Genomic DNA, 23,763 nt, shown 5'->3' with positions numbered 1-23,763 from the left:
TCCTTCTCTCACAAGTGCATCATTTTACATCTTAGCCTATAATGATTCTCAAACATAACAGGCATGAACATAATTAACAGAGGGGGAGAGGACAGAAATATAGAGAGATATTTCTTAGAAAAATCAGGGGACCTAAATATGTACATAATCCGAGGAAAATTTCACGAAACTTTTGATCATTTCGCATAAAGGAAATTATGAAACGCAACTAATGATTTTCGATAGGAAGTCTTAACTACAGGGGCGGATCCAGGATTTATCAAAGGGGCCGGGGGGGGCAATTTTTTGGAAAGTTTTGACAAGCCCCCCCCTATGGATCCGCGTCTGAACTGATAAAATGCATTAATTATATAAACGGCGGCAATAGGGCCTATGACGAAAACGTCGACAAAAGCATAAGGGGGGGGGGGTGGCGACGAGTAGGCCCTCTTGTCCCCCACCCCAGCACCGACTAGGCCTACGATCGATCCGATCGATCATATCGAGACGTTATTGTTTTGTCTGTCAGCTTGATGTTGAAGTTGAACAGGAGCCCGAGGAGGAAATCGACAGCTGCTATCTCTTAATAACTAAATCTTGAAACTGAAAAGTGAAAATGAATAATGGCAGAGCTTAGGTGAGCCTATTGAATATACAGCACGTCTTATTTTAAGTAAATTTTGTAGTTTTAAAGGTAAAATAAACCAGAGTCTGACTTCGCGACAGCGCAAATGCAGACGAGTGTCCCACATATTCACTTTGATGTGTGCGCATCGCATTTGTTGTATGAAGGGGGCGGGGGTAGTCTTGAAGACGCAATGATGATGATATTTTAAGATATGTCATATACATATAAGAAGTAGGCCTATATGACATATCTAAAAAATCATCATCATTGCGTCCTCAAGACTAGGCCCTAGGGCGGGGGTCCCGTGTCTGCGCAATCATCTGAATGATACGAAAGGCGGTGGCCTGAATTCCCGGTCTTAGCACTCATTCAATGAACAAGGTTATAATATAACCTTGTTCTCAGTTATATCTCCATGTGTGACAAAATAAGGGTGGCAATGTTTGGCTTATTTTCTCTTTTTCTTTTGGGCAAATGCTTGATTTTTTTACACTGACAGTTTCCATTAGACCTGTTAATTCATACTGCTTGGCTCTTATTTAAATTTGATTCTTTATATCATTTTTTCTTAATTAAAAATAGAGATCAAAAAATGAAAATTTTCTTGCCATATTACTTTCCACCAATAGAGGGCGTACAAAAAAATATGCCCAAAATTCAAGTTTTTGAGCGCTCTGGTGAATACAAAAATTATTCCCACATTACTAATGATAAATAAATTAAAACTGTATGAAAATTAGTAATTTTGGTCACAAAAGTGATATTTTAATGATTTTTTAGAGTGTGTGCTCTATACAGCATTGGCATACCATAGTCCTACCTGTAGATTCTCCACAGGCCAGATGGTAGCAGTGAACAAGTGGGTCTTAGCCTGGAGGCGTCTGGCCTCTGGGGAGTAAAGTCATCTACTCCCGGGGGGGCCACTTACATTGATGAGTGGATACCATGCGCGACCAAAAAAACACGTAAAAAGGATGTCTTTTTCATGATAGGGCACGTTACGTACGTAACGTGATAAGGGTGTCAAAAACACAAAAATAATGAAAAAAGGGTATCTATTTCGCTAGGAAAATTACGTGTTTAGGGTCGAATTTGCGGGGGTGATAAAACAAAATTAAAATGTTTTATAAAGGATGTCCTTTTTGCCCCAATACTTTGTGTTTAGAGTCCGATTTGCGCGAGGTGTAGAAGCTGGGATCGTACTAAACCAAATAAGGTAAAGCCGACGACCGAAGGACCCGTAACAATAAAACATTCCTGTACTTGTTTAGGGGTTCATTTCAGGGAATATTTGCCAAGAGTATCGTTTTGTTTCCAACACTTGTTAAGGGTAGGGTTTCACTCGCCAATACTTGTTAAGGGGTGCATTTTCAGAATATGGAAATTACGTGTTTAGGGTGCTTTTCGAGACCCCATGGTCGCGCATGGTATCCACTCGTGAGTGGAAGTGGCCCCCCCCCAGGCATCTATTTTACGTAGGGTTACTCCCCACTGACGCCTGGGATCCCAAGCTACATCACGTACGGGTACAAAACCTGAAACTTTCGCCCCCGAGAATTCTACTTACCCTCTAAAAGATCTAGGCCTTGACGTAAAACATGTACATGGGTTTATGAAAAGATGGGAAGAGCTTACGGCCGTGTTTACGTCGCCATCTTGATTTCTTTGTCTTCCGCTTGCCGACAGCAGGCAAATCGCGCGATTTCTACTTGTACTGCACCTGAATATTTCAAAATATGGCAATCGTGTATTTTAGGGGTCTAAATTATTTTTGGTTGCTAACTTCAGGCAACAGCTTCACGACTGCTGTTAAAGGGGAATCCAGCCTTGGCCATAAAATGTTGTGTTGGGAAGGAGAAAAATAAATTAAACAGAATGGTGAAAGTTTGAAAGAAATCGGTCAAGCAATAAGAAAGTTATAGCTGCTTTAAAATTGAGATCACTAATAGTATGTAGATTTCAAATTGGCAACTGGGTAAGTAAATTATGACAAGGGGCAAGGACAACTTTCCCATAGGCCATGTACTTTATTATCAGGGATTTGTGGTTTTCTCCTAAATACCCATTCCCCTGGGGCAGTAATCTAAATATAACCCAGGTAGTATATTGTTTAATGTCCTCATGAAAGAAAAATATAATTTGAAATAAAACTTTTGGGAAAAATGACATTTTAGCCATAATATGTATTGGAGTATATGAAAGAGTAGTCCTTGCCTTACATCACTATGACATCCCATATGCGGCCAATTTGAAGTCTCCATGAGTATAGTGATTACCAATATTTACAACTTTTAAAAATTCATAACTTTCTTGTTGTTTGTCCAATACTGTTCAAACTTTCACCTATCAACTTGTCTGATTTTTCTTTTTCTCATAAAAACAAGTTTTTATATGGGTTGGATTCCCCTTTAACGGTAGTTCAGCATAGAGATGTAATATACATCTCTATGTAGTTCAGTAGTGCATACGTACGTGCCGGGTATGGCGGGCCGTTAATGCCATTATTATAGGACTACTACTACTAGTATACAGCTACACGCCTATGTAGATATAAAGTTGTATTTACCAATGGGGTATCATGCGATATATATGGGCCGGGGGGGGGGGGGGTGGTATAGAAATAGAATAACGGTATACCTAAAGCCGTCGGGGTGTCACGTGACCAGGGACTAGTCATGGCCGGGGGGGTATGCAGTTATAATGCCAAATGGATTTTACCCATACACTTAAGCGTCAACCTCTTCAAACACACCGCCGTGAAAAGCCGCAAAAATGTGCCATTTCCCCCATTTTTTCAACCATATATTTTGATTTGATTGGCCTAGTTCACCACCGGAAAAAGCATTAGAAAATTTAACTCTTCTTCTTTATGGTGATGACATCGCACCGTCATTTTTTTGTTATTTTCCATCAATTTGGTCAAAATTTCTGTGGTATTGAACTTTTTGACTGAACGCTTCCGGCTATATCTGGCGGTTTCTTGCCGGGAGTGGGCTATTTTTTACCACCGGAAAAAGATTCAAGTCATTCAGTTCATTCTGAACATTTTGATATATAAATGATTCTCATTGGATGAAAAAAAACCTGTCAAAAGATTAAACAAATTGGAGCCTCCGTCTGATTTGGGGAACTTTGCTACATTTGCGCATTTCATTTCTCCACGAGGGAGGGGAAGAGAAACCCGACACCGGGTATCGATGAGATTGAATGAGAAAAAGATGAAGAAGAGAGGTGACATTTGTACTAATCTTCAGAAAATAATCACGTAGGCAGAGAGCGATGAGACAGCTAATGAATTGCATCTCACATTCCTTGACAAGAAAATGACAAGAAACGATGCCTGCTGAAAATAAATAGTCTCAATAAATCACCGTATGTGTCCCTCCCACCATGCCCACCTCCGTGTCACCCTTGCTCTAAATAGAACGGTCGCGAACCTAGCGTGATCCAATCCGATCCAATCAGATTCAACCGCGCAGCTGAGCAGACATTGTACGCTTAGTCGGTTGGTCGGGTCGGTTCTGTGTGTGCGCACAGCTGACCCGGGCTGATTAAAAGCTTCAAATTAGGTGATAGGGGGTCACAAATTCATCTATGAATTTGTGATCCCGATCACCTAATGCATGCAGCACGCCTTGGTTTTAGGGGGTTTTATTATTTGGGGCATAACAGGGGGTATCTGAGCACATAATGGGTAAAGGAAGATGAGTATAATATGGTAGACATGTACATCAAACCAAGGGTGAGCATGATACCCCATTGCCTTGGTAAATACAACTTTTACATCTACTACATAGGCGTGTAGCTGTATACTAGTCCTATAATAATCTATAATGGCATTAACGGCCCGCCATACCTGGCACGTACACACTACTGAACTATTGTTAACAACGGTCGTGGAGCTGTTGCCTGAAGTTAGCAACCTAAAATAATTTAGACCCCTAAAATACAGGATTGCCCAAAAGATATGCAAAAATTTGATAAAATGCAAATATACAAAAAAAAAAATAGATGCCGTTGGTTCTTTTGCTTTATTTTGTTCCTTGGTAACAATTGATGCCATTAACATGACCAATTGAGCTTAAGTTTGAAGATAACCCAACTGGAAGTTCTTGAGAATAGCACGTTCCAAAGGATTAAGGATTTTGGCGTATCACGAGATCTACAGTTATTGAGGTTAAACTTTAACTTATGACAAGTTAAACCTCTATTACTTAGTCAAAATCAAGAAATTTCATCAAATTTTGCATTAGGCCTAGTTCAGAAGGGTATTCTGAAGATGGAGAATTCATTCATATTGCTATTCATTTGCCCTTTTATTTAAGGCTGTCAGCACCTTCATTTCTTCAAATGGTGTGAAAGTTGACGAGAACATCAACATAAGAAATTTCTATAACTAATCTGAAAAGTAATATAAATGCTGCACTTTATTCAAAATTTATGTCTTTTTTCACCAAGATTTGCAAGCTCATATTTTTTGTAGAGGAAGGTGTAGTCTACTTTAATAGGGGTGTGCAAAATTTCGTAGAGCTCTGCATCACTTCCCAACATTTTATTTTCAAATCATGCCCATCTCTCGATAAGGGAAGGCAGGGTAAGTTGTGACACTTTTTGCCTTTTGAATGTTAGAACTGATATGATTAATGATCTTGAAGAAATAAGTTGCAAAAGAGGAAGACATGTGCAACTTGCAAGATGATCTTCGGTTGCTGTAAAAATGGCAAAGTACATGGAAAATGAGCTTCAATATTTCAAAGTGCACCGTTTTGGCAAGAAGAAATCGCCTCCTCTCAGGGACTATATTTTTTGTGGACAGGTGCTAGAAAAGACAACGTCCCATCCATATCTGGGGGTTCAGCTGGACAATAAATTATCATGGAGGGAACAAGTGGATAAAACAGCTAACAAAGCCCACAAAACCCTTGGCTTTCTACGAAGAAATTTATGGTTCTGTCCAAGGGATGTCAAAGTCATAGCCTATAAATCATTAGTCAGACCAGTATTAAAGTACGCCACTTGTGCATGGGATCCTTATAAGGTTGATCAAATTAGAAGTCTTGAAGGGGTTCAACGCAAGGCAGCCCGTTTTAGCTGTTGCGATTATAGCCGTGAAAGTAGCGTCAGTGGAATGTTAAAAGATCTCCAACTCGATACGCTGGAAAGTAGAAGGAAAAGAGCAGACTGACAATGATGTACAAAATCCAGAAAAGTAATGTTGATATAAACAAAAAGGAATACATTAACGTGATTTCGACAAGGGAGACGAGGAATAATAGTGGTACTCGCATAGAAGTGCCATTTGCCGGGACAGATACTTACAAAAACTCATTCTTTCCAAGAACAATCAGAGCTTGGAATGACTTGAATCCTTATATAAAAAACAAAACATCAGTAGAAAGTTTTGGAGCAACACTGTCTCTAACCCACACGTGAGCAGCACGCTGGCGATTTGCAGTCTACTGCCCTGCCAGTGTAAACTTCAGATGGTTCAGAAGTACCTTGCCTTAAAATCTAATGCTTTTGAAATATTTTTCACCTATATATAAATTTCTACTCCCACACTGAAACTTAACTGAAAGTCACTGTCACCTTTGAAAAACATATGTCAAATGGCTCAACTTGCCCCATCTGTGGGTAAGTTGAGCCACAAAAGCTATGGGCAATTCCACAGGTTGGTGGACATGAGCTTAAAAATTCAAATTCAATATTTTCTTGAATTTTTTAATACTTTAAGTCCTTCATACATGATAGTTTCAGGAACAAGAAATATAAAGTTTATTTTCATATGTATACTTTGGAAAAAAATGGTCAAAAGTTGTGTCTTCCATTCTGTACCAAAATACAAAAAATGTTATTGGTGTGCTACATTAGGAAGAATAGAGTAAATTGATTCTATCATTTCAATTTGACATTTTATTAGTCTGCAATTTAATTTGTCATTGTCATTAAGAGAGTTCATTGTGTTTACTTGCGGAAATCATAAATCTGGGATTATCAAAATTAACAGATTTAGATTATTGAATATTAACATTTTGAAAGTTATATCTGGATAATATGGATGTTCAGTGCAACAATAACAATGTCATCTGAGCTGTCATTTTAACATGTTGTTTGCCTTTCTCCTTGCGATCATCCATTTTTTTTATTAAGAATACAAGATTTTTTCAATCAATTTTGTCATAAGCTACATGTAGGGTCTGGGGGGGAGGCAGGGCTACACCTCCATGAACGTTTCTCCAGGGGTCTGAAATAGCCTAGTCATACTGTTAAGTAGATTGAATGATTGATTGTAACTCCTTAAATGATAATGTCATGACAGCAAAGGTGGGATTGAATAATCAATGGTTGCCTCTTCTATGATGGTCTCCAACAGAAAATATTTTGGTGTAAGTCAATGTTTGCATTTTCTCTCAAATGATATCTCTTATTCTGTGTATATTTCTGTTTCTCTTTATGGTAACTCCCATAGGAACTCAGAAGGACAGCATTTTGCTGGTAAAGGCCAAGCTAGTATATAACCAATTACCAAGGAAATATTTTAAGTCTCTCACAAGATATACAAAATTTCTTTCATTGAATAATTTTTTAAATAAATAGAATTCATTTTTTTTCTTAAATTCATCAGACACATGCAGGTAATCACATCATGTTCTCAAATTCTGTAATCGTGAGTCTTTTCCACTTTTATGTATATTCCATTTTGACCACTTAGTGGCATATTGTGACTTTGCTGTATACAGTGTAATTGAATCATCATCTCTTCTTAACATTGCAGAATATGCGTTAGTACATGGAATGTGGCCACCCAGGAGCCACCACCCATTGAAGCGTTCAAGGATATGATATGGATACAGACTCAGAATGCTCCCGACATGTACATCTGGGGGTTGCAGGAAGTTAGCTCTAAGCCTCATGAGTTTATACAGAGTGCCTTCTCAGATGATCCCTGGACGGAGGTCATCTCAAGCATTGTGTGCCCAAAGGGTTATGTCATGGTAAGTTTGATTTGATTTGTTTCACATTCCACAAAAACATACAGCTTGAACATATAAGATGATGACAAAAATACATAATTTTAGAGTTTTACAAAGAAATAAAATATTGTGAAATATGAGGAACCAATTAAGAAGCATAGCTTGTAGACATAAGTTCCCATAGAAGGAAAGTGTCTCCTTTTGTTTCTCCTCTTAATATAGGAGATGGTTTTATTAGTCCAGTAGCCACAGGGATTAGTTTGTTTTAAATGGTTCTTTTGATCCATCATGTCGGCAAAACTAATAAAATGGTAAGATTTAGACAAATGCAATGAAAAGTACTGAACAAAACATACATGTAATTTGTCAATGAGGAAAGCGTCTCCTTTTGTTTCTTCTTAAGGTGTTTAGTTTTGTCCAGCAGCCAAGGAATTAGTTTGTTTTGAATGGTTCTTTAGATACATCATTTCAACAAAACTAATAACATGGTAAGATTTAGAAAAATGTACTGAAAAGCACTTAAAAAGCATAATTTGCCAATCTGAATTGGGAGACATGAAAATAGTTTAACTGGGCCTTTTTCAAATTAAAGGACAAGTCCACCACTTGAATAAAAAAGAGAAAAATCCGATAAGCATAGTACCGGTACTGAAAATTTCATCAAAATCGGATGTAAAATATGAAAATTATGACATTTTAAAGTTTAGCTTAATTTCACAAAACAGTTAAAAATGCACATCCTGGTCAGTACGCATATGAGGGGACTGATGACATCATCCGTGCACTATTTCTTTTGTTTTTCATTATGAAATGTGAAATATTTGAATTTTGTCATTGTCATGTGAAACAACATTTTAAACCTCCCGGAACATGTGGAACTGCCAATGTTCTGTCAAGTTGGTCATTTTTGTCAAATCTGTAAATATTGAAATGTAATAAAATATTTTAAACAATAAAAAACAAAAGAAATAGTGAGTGAGGGACATCATCAATTCTCTAATTTGCATTTCACTAAGTTGTGCCATTAAGTGTTTTGTGTAAATAAGCAAAACTTCAAAAGATCATAAATTTATTTTATATCTGATTTTGATGAACATTTCAAAGTTATGCTTGTCATATTTTTCTCTATTGATTCAAATCAAAATTTTTCTTGAGTGAACTTGCCTTTGAGAATGGATTATTTTAAGTTTTGACTGGGGGAGGGGTCAGATCGACCCACTCCTCAGATCTTCGCCATGGAATGTCTGATCAATGCTAAATTTTGTATGGACATTGAGACATAAATGGTGTCCCTGTGTATTTGTTTTTTTCGCTGACGAAATTGTTTTGTATCTTATTCATATGAAATTATGCCAAAGAGAGTATTTGTCTTTATTAAAATCCTTAGTAGTTGTAAACAAATCTGCTTTTAGCAGGAACTCATTTGGATGCTACGTTCAATGTCTACTCCTTTCAGATCAATTCTGTGAGGCTTCAGGGTCTTGTCATACTGCTGTATGTTAGGATGCTACACCTTCCTTTCATCCATAATGTACAAACAGCACTCACAAGGACCGGACTAGGAGGAGTTTGGGTAAGTTTCTTGGGGGGGGGGGGTAATTCTGGGGAAGTGGGGGAGGGGACATTTTTATTACCGGCTGCAGCTCTTGAATGGCTGACAACTTTTTCTGCCAGTGAGAAAGATTTCTGACTCATCAGTACCAGTTTTGCCGTTTATAACATTTTCATTCATTTGATGTATTAAAGATTTTTGAAATCTTCACGTAATTATAATAGACAAAGTTTATTTCATGATTTGTTTTTATTACCCAAGCAATGAAAATGCTGTCATCATTCATGTTAACCTATGGTAAGAGGAGAAGTTTAATTTCAGTATTTGATTTGATTATCAAGGAAATAAAGGGGCTGTCATCATTCAGGTTAACTTGTGATAGAAGTATCCCTCCAAGTTTGATTTCATGATATGATTTGATTACCAAGTAAAATAGAGCCTGTCATTATTCATGTTAACCTTTGTTAGGAGTATCTCTCTAAAATTGGATTTCACGATGTGATTTGGTTTGATTTGATTACCACGGAAATAAAGGGGCTTTCATCATTCATGTTTAAATCTTTGGTATGAATATTTTTCTAAGTTTGATTTCATGATTTGAGTTGATTACCAAAGCAGTGTTTACCTACAGTATGTAGTAATATCTCTCTAAGTCTGATTTTATGATGTGATTTGATTTGATTTGATTACAGGGCAATAAAGGTGCAGTCACCATTCGTTTTGACTGCTATGGTCGGAGTATATGTCTTCTCAACGTACATTTATCACCTCACCAGGATGGTTGGGAGAAGAGGGATAAGGAGTTCCAAACCATTGTCTCTACTCAAGAATTTCCACAGTGCAATCCAACCACTATCCTAGATCATGAGTAAGTGAACAAACTTTAAGAAAGATTTTCTACGATTATACCTCAATTATTTATTCTTTCAGTTCCTATTTGTTAAATTTGTTTCCTTCATTATTGACCAGCGGCATATGCTTAGCCCGAAAAAGGGTCATTTTATATGTTTATTCGATAATTTGTCTATTAATTTATTTATTCATTTATGTATTTGATTCATTAAGAAATTTTCTGTTATGTATTTCTTTATTCATTTATTTATTTATTGGTTTATTCATTTATTCATTCATTTGTATGTGAAAGAGAAATGCCAGTAGTTGCAGTAAACACTGATTTCATGAGAAAGTCTGTAAAACCAAGCTTTATAATTGTCAGTATATCATCGAGGATCTAGATCTGGTACAGTCACATAAACTGAACTTTGTGAAATCTTGAAATCTACGCTGAAAAATATTCACACTGAAGATCACTAACACAGATAAGCGCACGTGGGACAGTGTATTATTATTGCTTTGAATGTCGTGCCCGACGCTTGACCCGAATCCTGTGCTTATTTGCTAATTTCTAAGCAATTACACAATTTCTTCCAGAATCCTTTGGCACATACTCTTTATTTATACAAATAGACACTTTGGTGGTCATTTCATTGGATTCTGTACAAACTCATGTTGATATCGTTACCAAAACTGGCATTTACCTTTAATTACCTATTTTGTTTCCTTAAATGGTGTAGCCATACTTCATACATGTATTTATCCCCAAGACACCCTAGATGCAAAATTTTAAAATACTAAGTGAAATTATCTTCACTTTATACAGTTTGGAACCTCAAAATACTCAAGGATGTTTTCACTAAAATACTTATGAATATTACCTTGAAAATGACTAAGTGAATAAAAAGAGTGTTATTTAGAAAGTGAAACTTCATCTCTTTTACTCGTATCCTCTCTATTGTAAGTAAACAACCTTAAAAGCCCACTGAACATTATAGATTATGATAATGAAGCCATTAGCTTTGTTTAATGGTTATGGATTAACTTTTGGACATTAATCAGTATTCTGAAGTTATAAATGGGGTTCTTTATGCATATATTTGTGTCTTGTTTGTTACTTGACAAACTTAACAAAATTGTTTTCGTAGCATACATTAATTGTTTCTCATGTTCCTGAATAAAAGCAATGGACAGAAAAAACAAGTTTTTATAATAACAGTAATTTTGAAAACTACAAATATTATATTTGTAGATATTCGCTTTAAGTTTTTTATAACATGTAGATCAAATTAGAGTTTGTGACTATCCATCTTAAGCATTTCTTTGTTCATTCTTTTGTGAGCCATATTATTGAGCTGTTGAAACTTTGTATCTCAATATTGAATAATGACAATTCAGAAAACAGCAAATGAAGAAGAAAGCTGTATTTCAAAATTATGACAATGGCTGCAACCTCATATTTTCTGAAAACAGTCTCTTACTTTCTGTAGAGAACTACTCAGAGGCATGGAAGGTTGCGTTATATGTCATCACGCTAAAATATATCTTTTTTTCTGCTGTCCTCATTTTTTGTTCAATTTTGAGAGACAAGGTTTTAAAAGCCCACTGTATATACATGTATGCTATATTCTCCCTTTTTTCCTTGAGATTTTTAATGAAGATTGATATATTTTGTGTATTTGTTTCAACACTGTTTATAGCTATGTTTTGTGGTTTGGTGATCTGAACTACCGGATAGAAGACCTCTCAACCGAGGCGATTAAATTCCTGGCAGCTCCGAAGAAACTTCACGTCCTACTGGAGAAAGATCAGCTCCTGAACAGCATGAGGAAAAAGAAAGCTTTCAGTGGATTCCATGAAGGGCTTATCACATTCATGCCCACATATAAATTTGATCTGAAGTCAAATGAGTATGATACTAGGTATGTACAGCATTAATTTCTTAACCGGGTAAATGAAGAATTGGATTCTGGTTAAATCTAAGTCAAGGGGCAGGGGGATATTAATCATTTGACATTGTTATCACAACATTGAAATAATAAGTTGAGGTAAAATTTAATACTTTCAAGCCAGTTGAACGAAGATTTCTATTATGGTAATTCTAAATCAAGGGGAAGATGAGTCATTTGCCATTGCATTTAGAAGATTGAAATAAATACATTCATTCAGTCAACAACTGTTGGCTCTAAAAACCTTGTGTCTCAAATGATAGAAGACAAATCAGAAAAACTTAATTTTTGAGTATTGGCCTATTGTGGCAACCCCTTTTTGTCCAGAAAGAAGTTTTTGTCTCACCTGCATAGCAGAGTGAGACTATAGGCGCCGCTTTTCAGACGGCGGCGGCGTCAACATCAAATCTTAACCTGAGGTTAAGTTTTTGAAATGACATCATAACTTAGAAAGTATATGGACCTAGTTCATGAAACTTGGCCATAAGGTTAATCAAGTATTACTGAACATCCTATTAGAGTTTCATGTCACATGACCAAGGTCAAAGGTCATTTAGGGTCAATGAACTTAGACCATGTTGGAGGAATCAACATCGAAATCTTAACCTGAGGATAAGTTTTTGAAATGTCATCATAACTTAGAAAATATATGGACCTAGTTCATGAAACTTGGACATAAGGTTAATCAATTATCACTGAATATCCTGCGTGAGTTTTATGTCACATGACCAAGGTCAAAGGTCATTTAGGGTCAATGAACTTTGGCCGAATTGGGGGTATCTGTTGAATTACCATCATAACTTTGAAAGTTTATTGGTCTAGTTCGTTAAACTTGGACATTCGAGTAATCAAGTATCACTGAACATCCTGTGCACATTTCAGGTCACATGACCAAGGTCAAAGGTCAATGAACTTTGGCCGAATTGGGTGTATCTGTTGAATTACCATCATAACTTTGAAAGTTTATGGATCTGATTCATGAATCTTGGACATAAGAGTAATCAAGTATCACTGAACATCCTGTGTGAGTTTCAAGTCACATGATCAAGGTCAAAGGTCATGTAAGGTCAATGAACTTTGGCCATGTTGGTTTTTTTTGTTGAATAACCATCATATCTCTGTAAGTTTATTGGTCTAGTTCATGAAAAGTGGACATAAGAGTAACCATGTATCACTGAACATCTTGTGCGATTTAGAGTAGTTTTCAAAGTCAGCACTGCTGCTATATTGAACCGCGTGATGCAGGTGAGACGGCCAGAGGCAATCCACTTGTTTACATTATAAGACTGTTTTCAGAAAATATGCTACCATTGCCATAATTCTAAAGCTCAGATTTTTGCATTGTCGAGAAAATTTTAGTTTATTGGCCCACCAACAATGAGTTGAGGTAAACGAGTAGACCTCCAGTCCAGCCTTGTGATTTGTCACACTAGAGAAGGTTTTTTTTTCTTCTTCAGATTTCTATCAATTATAATGCCAATGTAGTGATCTACATGCAAGTTGAGTTGGTGTCATGGTTATACAATTCCAATATATCACTATCTTCTTTCAGCAGAATTGAAAGGTATCATGAAAAAATATGTATTGGAGGACTTGTTTCGACCTGCAATTAGGGACAACACTGTTTTTTTTTAATTCACTAAATGGGGATGCCAGACAACTGAGGACTGGACCCTGGTCCAGAAGACCATGCCAATCAATATTCCTCTTAACAATTTAAACCAGTTTTGTATAGTCATGTATATAATGCCTATTTTGGGAATTGTCCACTTTAGGCCAAAGAAAATCCCCATTGTAGGCTGCATCCCTAATTGGTGGACAGTGTTCACTTTTTGTGTTTATTTTGTCTGAAAATGAGCCTGGTCAGTGGAAGAAGTTGTTGAAAATAAATTTACAGTGTAACATTAACACACACAAATGTCCCTATATTTTTGCGGTAAAAAGAAATAAGTTCCCATATCGACACACACCAAAAAGGTATGTATGTATTTATGAATATCATCATAATATCTCACTAATAATTCTATGTCCCTTTTTTTTGCCTCAGTCCCAAGCAAAGATCACCCGCCTGGACGGATAGGATCTTATGGAAGGTCAACCTACGTGCCAGCATAGATCAGAATTACCTGAGTATAACACAAACCTCCTACACTTCCCATTCGGATATACTCTGGAGTGACCATCGACCTGTCAGTGCGGAGTTTCTTGCCAAGGTACGTGCTTGTAATACATCGGTCTGATTTGTTTGTTGGTAACCAGCGGCGGCGCAACAAAGTGGGAGGGGGGTGGCATCCATTCCCATGATTTTGCAAGTAATGAGACAATGGAAAATAAAGGTGAAAAGAGAAAAAGGAAAAAAAATGAAGAAGAGTTTAAAAAGAAAAGGTCTCCGTTTTTTAAATTTAAAGAAAAAATTACTTCCCTTTAGGTGATCTTGCCCCCTATCAAAATATCAATGCTGCACTCATTTACAGACATCACCAATTACCAGTAATTTCTCGATAGACATTATAATAGAGAGCATCTATGTGTCATGCCTCATTCACGGTTTGATTTATGACTTATTTCACATTGTAAACATCCTGGGGTGGTATTCTGAAAATTGTCTTAACTTTTCTTGTAACTGAGCAAGATAACAGCTCGCTAAAATTCTCTTAAATTGATATTCTGAAAAATTGTTGTATCTCTGTATGAAGGACGTCCCATTTTATCTCTGACACGCCTAATATTTTATCATCAACAAATCATTAAATTTTTTATGTTTCGGTCAACCAATAGAAACGTCCCTTCTAAAAAATAATCAAGTGCATTGTTGACATGCGGCGTAATTTCCTTTGCGCCAGTGACGCTTATGTTTGTACGCTACTGCGCTAAAATGCATGTGGCTTTTCTCAGAGTCATATTTTCTCTGAAGAGATTAAAATCATTTCGATAATAATTTTCATTTACTGAAAAGTCTACCAATCCATTGTTATGATATCTCTGGATGTCTCCTTTTGTAAAACATGATGTTCTTGCAGGATGCAGCAAGAAAATATTATTGTTGACCGAGAAATATCGCATTCAATAGCCCCCTACCTCTTGTAAATTTTGCAAGGAAGTTGCAAGAGAACGCAAAGATAAGAGAATTTTCAGAATACCTTTTATCTCGATATGTTATCTTGCGCACAGAGATATATGCGCTATTTTAAACTTTACGCATCATTGTAACTCTGACGTCATAAGCGCTCCGTGAAAGTTACAAGAAAATTTAGAAGAAAAGATACAAGAGTTTTCAGTATATAGGTTTTATTGTAACTCCAAAGATACAAGAATATTTCTGCTAAGACAATTTTCAGAATACGGCCCCTGGATTACGAAATGAGCCAGGACCCTGAGTCCTCTTTATCCTATTTTTCTAATAAACTTCTTTCCAAATGGTGCGCAATACCTAAAGCTTTTTAAAGGAATGCCCCCTTTAAATTTGTTTTAAGGGTTTAAAGACAGGTGGCTTCTAATCCAATGTTTTATAGTTTTGCCATGCATAAGAACCACTCAAATGAAGTATTTTGGAGCAAACAAGCAAATAGGCAAATTCCTTTCACAATAATGTCAAGAGAGATATTGTGAGCATCATGGAGCGGTGCTGTGTGAACTCAAATGCTGACCCGGTTTTGCCCCTGGCATAATTCCTCTGAAGATATTATTAAGTTAGAGTGAGGTCTGTGATAAAGTTTGTAATAATGATAATAATGATAATACTACTACTAATGATAATTATGATAATAATAGTAATAATGATAATAATGATAATAATAATAATAATGTGAAGCTAAGGATTAAATCATGGGAGAGATAAAAAGCTAATGGTTTGATTTGAATTTGGGTGTTATACATGTATTTGGCATAGAATAATGTTCATTGAATCAAAGTAACAAACACTCCTGGGGTGTTTGCTCTGATATTCATAATAGCCAAATGTCTCCCTCTTGTGATTGGTCAGTAGCAATTTATTTAGGCTTCTTACTTCCTTCTACCATACTGCTTCAGGTCACTGCTGCCATTTAACAATGGCATTGTGTTGACTTGGATTACTGCCAACTTGTAATAATGATTATCTGTAACTAGATTTCTGTACCAACTTTTACGGAGTGTACAACTTCCTTTCAAGACTTTGGCATATTAAGATTTATTTCATAATTGTATTTTCAAATGCTTTTTAAAAATACCTCAAGCCTGATGATGAACATTGCTGACAATTGGAGGGAGTTTGTTCTCAAGATACGTGGAAACTTTTATGAATAATTTGACCAAACTTTTATCTGGTTTTGTAGTGACCTACATGTCCATGTAGGAAGGAACAAGAGGGGAAATGAAAAAAACTTGATTTTTATCATTAATAGTTTTACCTAATATTCCTACTAACATTAAGACATTAAACATTCTTTGCACATAATCTAGTCACAGTGATGTTTTATAAATCCCTAAAGTACATGAATATGTGCATTACTAGATTACATGAATGTGTGAGCCGTAAAACAGTTATGTTGCATAGAAATAAAGATGAAATTGTTTTAATTGGTTAATTTACCGACTTGACATCAACATTTATTTTGATCAGGTGCCCAATCCAAATAGAATACCTGTATTTTTTGTGTCTTATTAATATTGTATAAAAGGCTTTTCAAGCATTTAATGTGCTGAAAATTTCAGGATATAATCTTTGTTGCTTCTTAATACTGTATTGTAAAGTACAGTGCCCATTTGTCTATTTTTTAATAAAAAATAATAACATTATTGTGAGTGGATACCAGATGTCAAATATTAATTCCAAATTCTTTAACTGTGGGCAGAAGTAAAAAAAAAAACGGCCATGAAACAAACCCTCATTTCACTTTTGTTAAAATTGTTACTTCCTCTCTCATAGACATTGTATACAATATGGGTGCACATGTTTAAGAAAAGTAATCCCTTATTCAATAAGGTGGAACTTTTTTTCAAGGCTGTCTTTAGCAATGTCATTTGGCAGTAATGTTTATCAACCTATGGGCAGAATTCTTTGCAAATACGAAATCGATTTGTTTATTCATGGATGAGTGAGCACGCATTAAAGTGGGAAAAGGGGCATTTTCAATGTCACAGACTCATTTTGAGGGGTAATAAAGTGAGTAATGGGGGCAAATTCGATTTCAAATGTGACTTAATTGCTGTTGTTTTTAACATCCATCATTTTTATCACCACACACTTTCTGAATTCTTACATTTTTATGGTTGAGCAAGCACATTCGAAAACTTGGATATGAATTCTCTTTATGTTACTGCATAAATGTATTCTTTTCCTAACAATTTCTCAGGATCAGATGAATTTATGGACAAATCAATTGTGGATCCAGAATTTGAAAATGGGAAGGGTTAGAGTAATTGGGGGGAGCCATTAACATTTTCCCATTTCAAAATGCTTTAACAAGTTTTGGAGGTTACTAGCATAAACCATTATGATGACCAAATACGTCACAAAAAATTGTGCTCACTCAACCATGAACATATACGTTATCAAAATTTTGTGTGGAGTGGCTAAATGATGGATAGCATAACAGCATTAGCACCATAAATTCACCTGAAAACAACCTTTGCCCAACTTTGTATTTACACAATCTGAAAAAAGACTCCTGTGACTTTAAAATTTGGTCATTTTTAAATAAATCTTTGATTACTCATGCATGACTCAACCGATCGATCTCATTTTCCCCCAAGGAGTTGCTTAATGAGTGTAAAAATCAATTTCGAAATACCATATCTCAAAGTTATTCTGTTCAAAAGTTACAGCAATTTGATTTAGGGGGACTTACTTTTTTTGTTGTGTACATGTGTATGTCCATAACCATCCTTCCCTTTTCTGTTGTTTTTCTTCAGATAACAATAGAAGATGCGCAGCCTTTAGTATCATTCACTCCCATTGAATCGTGGAGTAGAGGGCAAGAGGCAGAGTGTTCCTATACCGTTCTTCCTGACACCAAAACAAGTAATTGGGACTGGGTTGGACTTTATAAGGTGATTACACTAAATCCTATTGATGACACGTATGCTAACTTTGCTATAAGAACAATGAGTTGTCTGGTTTCAATAATTTATACTAACAATGTCTAATAGATCATTCACAACCTGTTTTTAGAAACCAGTGTCCTTAGCTGACTATATGAAAAGTGAGACAAGGTATTTTGAATCCATTGTAAGCTCATGACTTTGCCGAGGAATGGCCATTTTCAATTTACCAAATTGATTGAGGGGAGAGCATGTAGCTCTCATCTTTTTTCTATATAATACATTATATAAAAATGCAAAAAAATTGTGCATTTTATAATTGCTTATACAGAATTGGTCGTAAGCAGGAGGAAGATGATAAGAGAAGGGGAAAAGTAAAATGGATGAAGAGGAGGACAAGAGAAGGAAGAGGTGAAAGGGGAAGATAGGAGATAGAACAAGGAGGAGAAGATGGATAAGAAAGAAGGGGAGGAATAGAAGATGCATGAAAGAATATATATTATGAAACACGATATGTTTCTGAATCTGTTTTCCTTATTCATTTTGAATACTTTGATTTACTCCTTTCTTTTCCCCCTAATGCAGGTTGGTTTCAACACTGCACAGAAGCATTACATCACCTACGTATGGGCTGATTCTAACGGAGAAACTGATACAGGCGTTGGTCGAGTTAAGTTTGGTGCAGGCTACCTTCCTGAGGATACATGTAGTAAATATGTTCTCTGCTATGTGAGTCGTACTATGAGCTGTGTGCTGGGAGTCAGCAATGTCTTCAGGGTGAGTTTCAACGTTACTGACTGAGTGTAAAGTAATCGTGTATACAGTCAAGCCTGCAAGTAACCACCTTGATAGATTCATAGAAAGACCATCTACATGTAACTGTACAAGTTTGGTCTCTCCTGAAAATAGTTCTTAAATGAAAAATCTATGACAGGAACCAGTTTATAAAGACCAAGTCCTCATAAAGACCACTTTTCTTGAATCCGTTGTGTTGTCTTTATATACAGGATTAACTGCAAAAAAGACATTCAAAGAGGGCAGAATTGATATGCGGTCTTTAATGAGTAGAAAGGTTCCTAAATTAAATGTTTTAATGGAGATTCCATTTAAGGGAAACTAAATCTGGTCTTATTGACAGGTGGTCAATATAACTGGTGATACCACATTATAAGATGGTAATTATCATTTTTGTCTCACCTGCGAAGCAAAGTGAGACTATAGGCGCCGCTTTTCCGACGGCGGCGGCGGCGGCGTCAACATCAAATCTTAACCTAAGGTTAAGTTTTTGAAATGACATCATAACTTAGAAAGTATATGGACCTAGTTAATAAAACTTGGCCATAAGGTTAATCAAGTATTACTGAACATCCTATTAGAGTTTCATGTCACATGACCAAGGTCAAAGGTCATTTAGGGTCAATGAACTTAGACCATGTTGGAGGAATCAACATCAAAATCTTAACCTGAGGTTAAGTTTTTGAAATGTCATCATAACTTAGAAAATATATGAACCTAGTTCATGAAACTTGGACATAAGGTTAATCAAGTATCACTGAACATCCTGCATGAGTTTCACGTCACATGACCAAGGTCAAAGGTCATTTAGGGTCAATGAACTTTGGACGAATTGGGGATATCTGTTGAATTCCCATCATAACTTTGAAAGTTTATGGATCTGATTCATGAAACTTGGACATAATAGTAATCAAGCATCACTGAACATTTTGTGCAAGTTTCAGGTCACATGATCAAGGTCAAAGGTCATTTAGGGTCAATGAACTTTGGCCGAATTGGGGATATCTGTTGAATTCCCATCATAACTTTGAAAGTTTATGGATCTGATTCATGAAACTTGGACATAATAGTAATCAAGCATCACTGAACATTTTGTGCAAGTTTCAGGTCTCATGATTAAGGTCAAAGGTCATTTAGGGTCAATGAACTTTGGCCGAATCAGGGGTATCTGTTGAATTACCATCATAACTTTGAAAGTTTATTGGTCTAGTTCGTTAAACTTGGACATTAGAGTAATCAAGTATCACTGAACATCCTGTGCGTGTTTCAGGTCACATGTCCAAGGTCAAAGGTCAATGAACTTTAGCCGAATTGGGTGTATCTGTTGAATTACCATCATAACTTTGAAAGTTTATGGATCTGATTCATGAAACTTGTACATAAGAGTAATCAAGTATCACTGAACATCCTGTTCCAGTTTCAGGTCACATGATCAAGGTCAAAGGTCATGTAAGGTCAATGAACTTTGGCCATGTTGGGGTTTTTTGTTGAATAACCATCATATCTCTGTAAGTTTATTGGTCTAGTTCATAAAAAGAGGACATAAGAGTAACCATGTATCACTGAACATCTTGTGCGAGTTAGAGTAGTATGCAAAGTCAGCACTGCTGCTATATTGAACCGCGTGATGCAGGTGAGACAGCCAGAGGCATTCCACTTGTTGTTATTATTATCATTATTATCATTATTATTATTAATAGTAGTAGTAATAGTAGTGGAAGTAGTAGTAGAAATAGTGGTAGTGGTAGTTGTAGTAGTGGTAGTGGTAGTGGTAGTAGTGGTAGTGGTAGTAGTAGTAGAAGTAGTAGTAGTAGTAGTAGTGGTAGTGGTAGTAGTAGTAGCAGCAGCAGCAGCAGCAGCAGCAGCAGCAGTAGTTAAGCCTGAGTCATATCGATTATTTTGAAAACCGGTGTTCGACAGCTCTAATTCGATCGAACATCGATGCATCGAATATTGAAGGCGGGGAAAATTTAGTCTTGTTTTTGCGTCGATGCGATGCGCTTTGCATATGCACTATACGCACTGACGGTCTGCGCTGGCGTTGGCCGGGTGAGCGTTGCACAAGCAGATGACAGAGCAAAGTTCGTTTGTATTTTTCATGATCACAAAACACACAAAAAATGCCGGGGACCAAAGCAGAATTCTTCCCAAAATATCTTCAACAATGATATTTGCAGATGACAACATATAAGTTTAAAATGAAACAATAATAAAGACATGAATCACGCAGAGTCGATCCGAATGATTTTCGGTCAACTAGCATTCGCAGTCCATTCACCAGCCCCGTCCGCAGCTCCGTACACTCACTCTCCCGAAACGACAGGCGTGCTTGACGTCAGCGCCAGCAAACAAGTGCAATCAACGGAGAGCGCTGTAACTTGCCTGAGATTGTGTAGTTGGATCCAAAATGAGCTCCAAATAAATTTATGGGAATAAATACGTAATTTTCTCTGGATGGTCATTTGAATTGCTATTCAATGCTGATATAACGATTGTGAGGAAAGATTGTGGAATATGAGTTATGACGATGTTCGAGAATTAATCCTGATGACAATCCAGTTTTTTAGGCGCAATTGAGCATGCGATCAAAATAAATACGAATGGTTCGAATCGAGCCCTAAATTCATATAAATTATTACGATTTAACAAGATTTTATGGTCATACTAAGAATATTGACGATGTCAGCAAAGTATGTTATGTTCATATGGAAGAATTAATACTGGGATTATTTCTATGATTCCATTTCTGGACGTCTCCTCCAAGCTCCGAGAAAATAAGCACAATGCGCATGCGTGTTCGATGACGTATGACATATTTTTCCATTCATGAAATCAGAACCCAAAGTTGGGCACAAACTAGCTTCAAATTGATGGGGAAAAAAAATCAAACGCAATTTTCTCTGTTTTGTCATGTAAAATGTTATTATATGGTGATATTACGAACTTGAACAGAGTTTTTGCATGTAGACAATGTTCGAGAATCAATCCTGACGTGATGATTTTTTTTTTTAGACAAGTGCACTAGCTCGACTCAAGAAGTCAAGTCGATCGTCATGAGATGCCCGCCATTGAAAATTGAAACGAAATACAAACGTTTCACATCAAGCTCTAAATTCATATTAATGATTATCATATGCAAATTATTGTTAAATATTACGATTCAATAATGTTCTATGGTCATGATATTAATATTGTTCATGAAAGCAAGATTTATTTTACGTTGATCGCGTCAATTTCCGGCCATTTTCTGGTTTGATTAAAGAACAGTACTGCGCATGCACGATCGATGGCCATGACTTCCATTCATGAATTCATCGTGCATAAATTATCTCGGCACGAGCAGACGAGTAAGACTCGAACTATGATCGAAATAAACTTCAAATTAATGGTGAATAGCATCATAATTACTCAATCGGTTTCATTTTGGGGGCAATAGAAATCAAGTAAGTGGTAGTAAAGTTGGACATTGCTGATATTTTGATGATTGATTGTGTAAACCAAACGAATCGGCCGGCCGACGTTTTTTTTTTTTTTTTTTTTTTCGATGCACCGATTTTGCAAAATCTGCACCGGTGTTCGATTACATCGATCGAACACCGATTTTAAAATCGATTCGACTCAGGCTTAGTAGTAGTAGTAGGAGGAGGAGGAGGAGGAGGAGGAGGAGTGGAATAGTATCATTATTATTACGTTTATTGTATTTTTGATAATTTGTAGACATCAATTCAAATCAATTATGTTGGAGTGAGCATTAAATTTCGAACCTTGTTTTTATTAATTATGTTTATTATATAGATTCTACCTTCTGATGCAGAAGAACGTCAGTTGCAGCAAGCCCAAGTCATGGCCAGCAACGCAATGAGTGTCACCTACCAAACACCAATGTGAGGACTTGCGCACACTCATTAGATCTTATGCACCAATCCAGGGTCAGCACAGTTGTCAGATATTATAGACACCAGTGAGAAGACTGCAAACCAGTTTGAGGACCTAAACACCAATGTGAGGATTTTAACACCTTGCCTGTAAGTATGTCAGCATAATTATGCAGGGTATACGTGCAAGTTATTCACTGAAATTCAGTGCAAAATTGAGGTAGAGAGATGGCAAAGAAGACGGACATGGAGAGAGCTGTTACCAGTGAGATCGATGGGTGGAGATAACCCGATTGTTTTCTTCAAACTTGATTGAGGAACATTGCATTCTCCTTGTTATAGTTTAATATAAAAAACACATAGATTGTTGTGTGTTGATCAGGCTGCTGAACTGCGACATACATGTTTGCTGCCTCTCACCTATCATTCTCACTCGGGGACCTGGGGAGCGTTTCATCAACATTTTTGTCCGACAAGTTGTCAGATCTGACAACTTTTCTTGACTCTGATTGGCTGTGAGGCACTGTTACTATGGTAACTGTCGGATAAAATGGTACTTGTCGGATAAAACGTCTGACAAGTCCTTTCATGAAACGCTCCCCAGGTGTGGTTGGATTATGGAAGTCAAGATGGCTAGATTCATCCAGTTTGAATGGGTGAGGCTTGATTTCTACAGGATAAACATCAAACATTGACTCTGGTAACCAACATGATGCATGTATCTGAATAGAATGTCATATGATACCTAGTCATGCCGAGGATGTGCTTACTGAATATTTCATGATTGAAATGAATTTTGAAATACCAAGTGTCTGTGATAAAAGTGAATGAGACACATTACTGGTGCTATAATTTGTACTTTTTTAAGCTTCTTGTCTGCTGGTGTATGTGTTTTTGAAAGTGCAAGTCATTACCTATGATTGTTTTCCCACACATAGAATGAGCAAACATTGGATTATAATATCTTACCTTCATTCATGCTATTGATTTGTGAATCAATTTTAAAACTTACACAAGTTGTAGCTTTGGGGGTTATTCTAGCTATCAAATGTTAACAGTTAGGTCTTTACCTGAGAAGGTTAAACAAGTAAGTTATAAATATTTTCAAATAGTAGTAAAGTATTGTGCTTATATATTTTTGCATCATGGATCTTCG

General features: G+C 36.4%; 1 protein-coding gene across 1 annotated transcript; it reads left to right on the top strand.

Annotated features, from left to right (window-relative positions):
- Positions 1–535: 535 nt before the first annotated feature.
- On the top strand, positions 536–23,118 carry LOC121408447 (phosphatidylinositol 4,5-bisphosphate 5-phosphatase A-like). The gene is made up of 9 exons (XM_041599922.1): positions 536–616; positions 7,383–7,602; positions 9,038–9,154; positions 9,826–10,001; positions 11,668–11,889; positions 13,964–14,129; positions 17,809–17,946; positions 18,523–18,714; positions 22,528–23,118. Exons 1-9 carry the CDS (start codon positions 603–605, stop codon positions 22,618–22,620), a joined length of 1,338 nt encoding a protein of 445 aa, XP_041455856.1. The 5' UTR covers positions 536–602; the 3' UTR covers positions 22,621–23,118.
- The last annotated feature ends 645 nt before the right edge of the window (positions 23,119–23,763 follow it).

The sequence above is a fragment of the Lytechinus variegatus genome, chromosome 2 (assembly GCF_018143015.1).
Source record: "Lytechinus variegatus isolate NC3 chromosome 2, Lvar_3.0, whole genome shotgun sequence".
Classification (NCBI taxonomy): domain Eukaryota; kingdom Metazoa; phylum Echinodermata; class Echinoidea; order Temnopleuroida; family Toxopneustidae; genus Lytechinus; species Lytechinus variegatus.
The sequence above is the reverse complement of the archived record's forward strand: the minus strand, read 5'-3'. Positions and strand labels throughout refer to the sequence as shown.

Excerpts from the sequence above, each read along its gene's own strand:
- LOC121408447 (XM_041599922.1), top strand. Across the intron at positions 9,155-9,825 it reads CCGGACTAGGAGGAGTTTGG|GGCAATAAAGGTGCAGTCAC; the intron begins GTAAGTTTCTTG and ends ATTTGATTACAG. Across the intron at positions 11,890-13,963 it reads TCAAATGAGTATGATACTAG|TCCCAAGCAAAGATCACCCG; the intron begins GTATGTACAGCA and ends TTTTTGCCTCAG.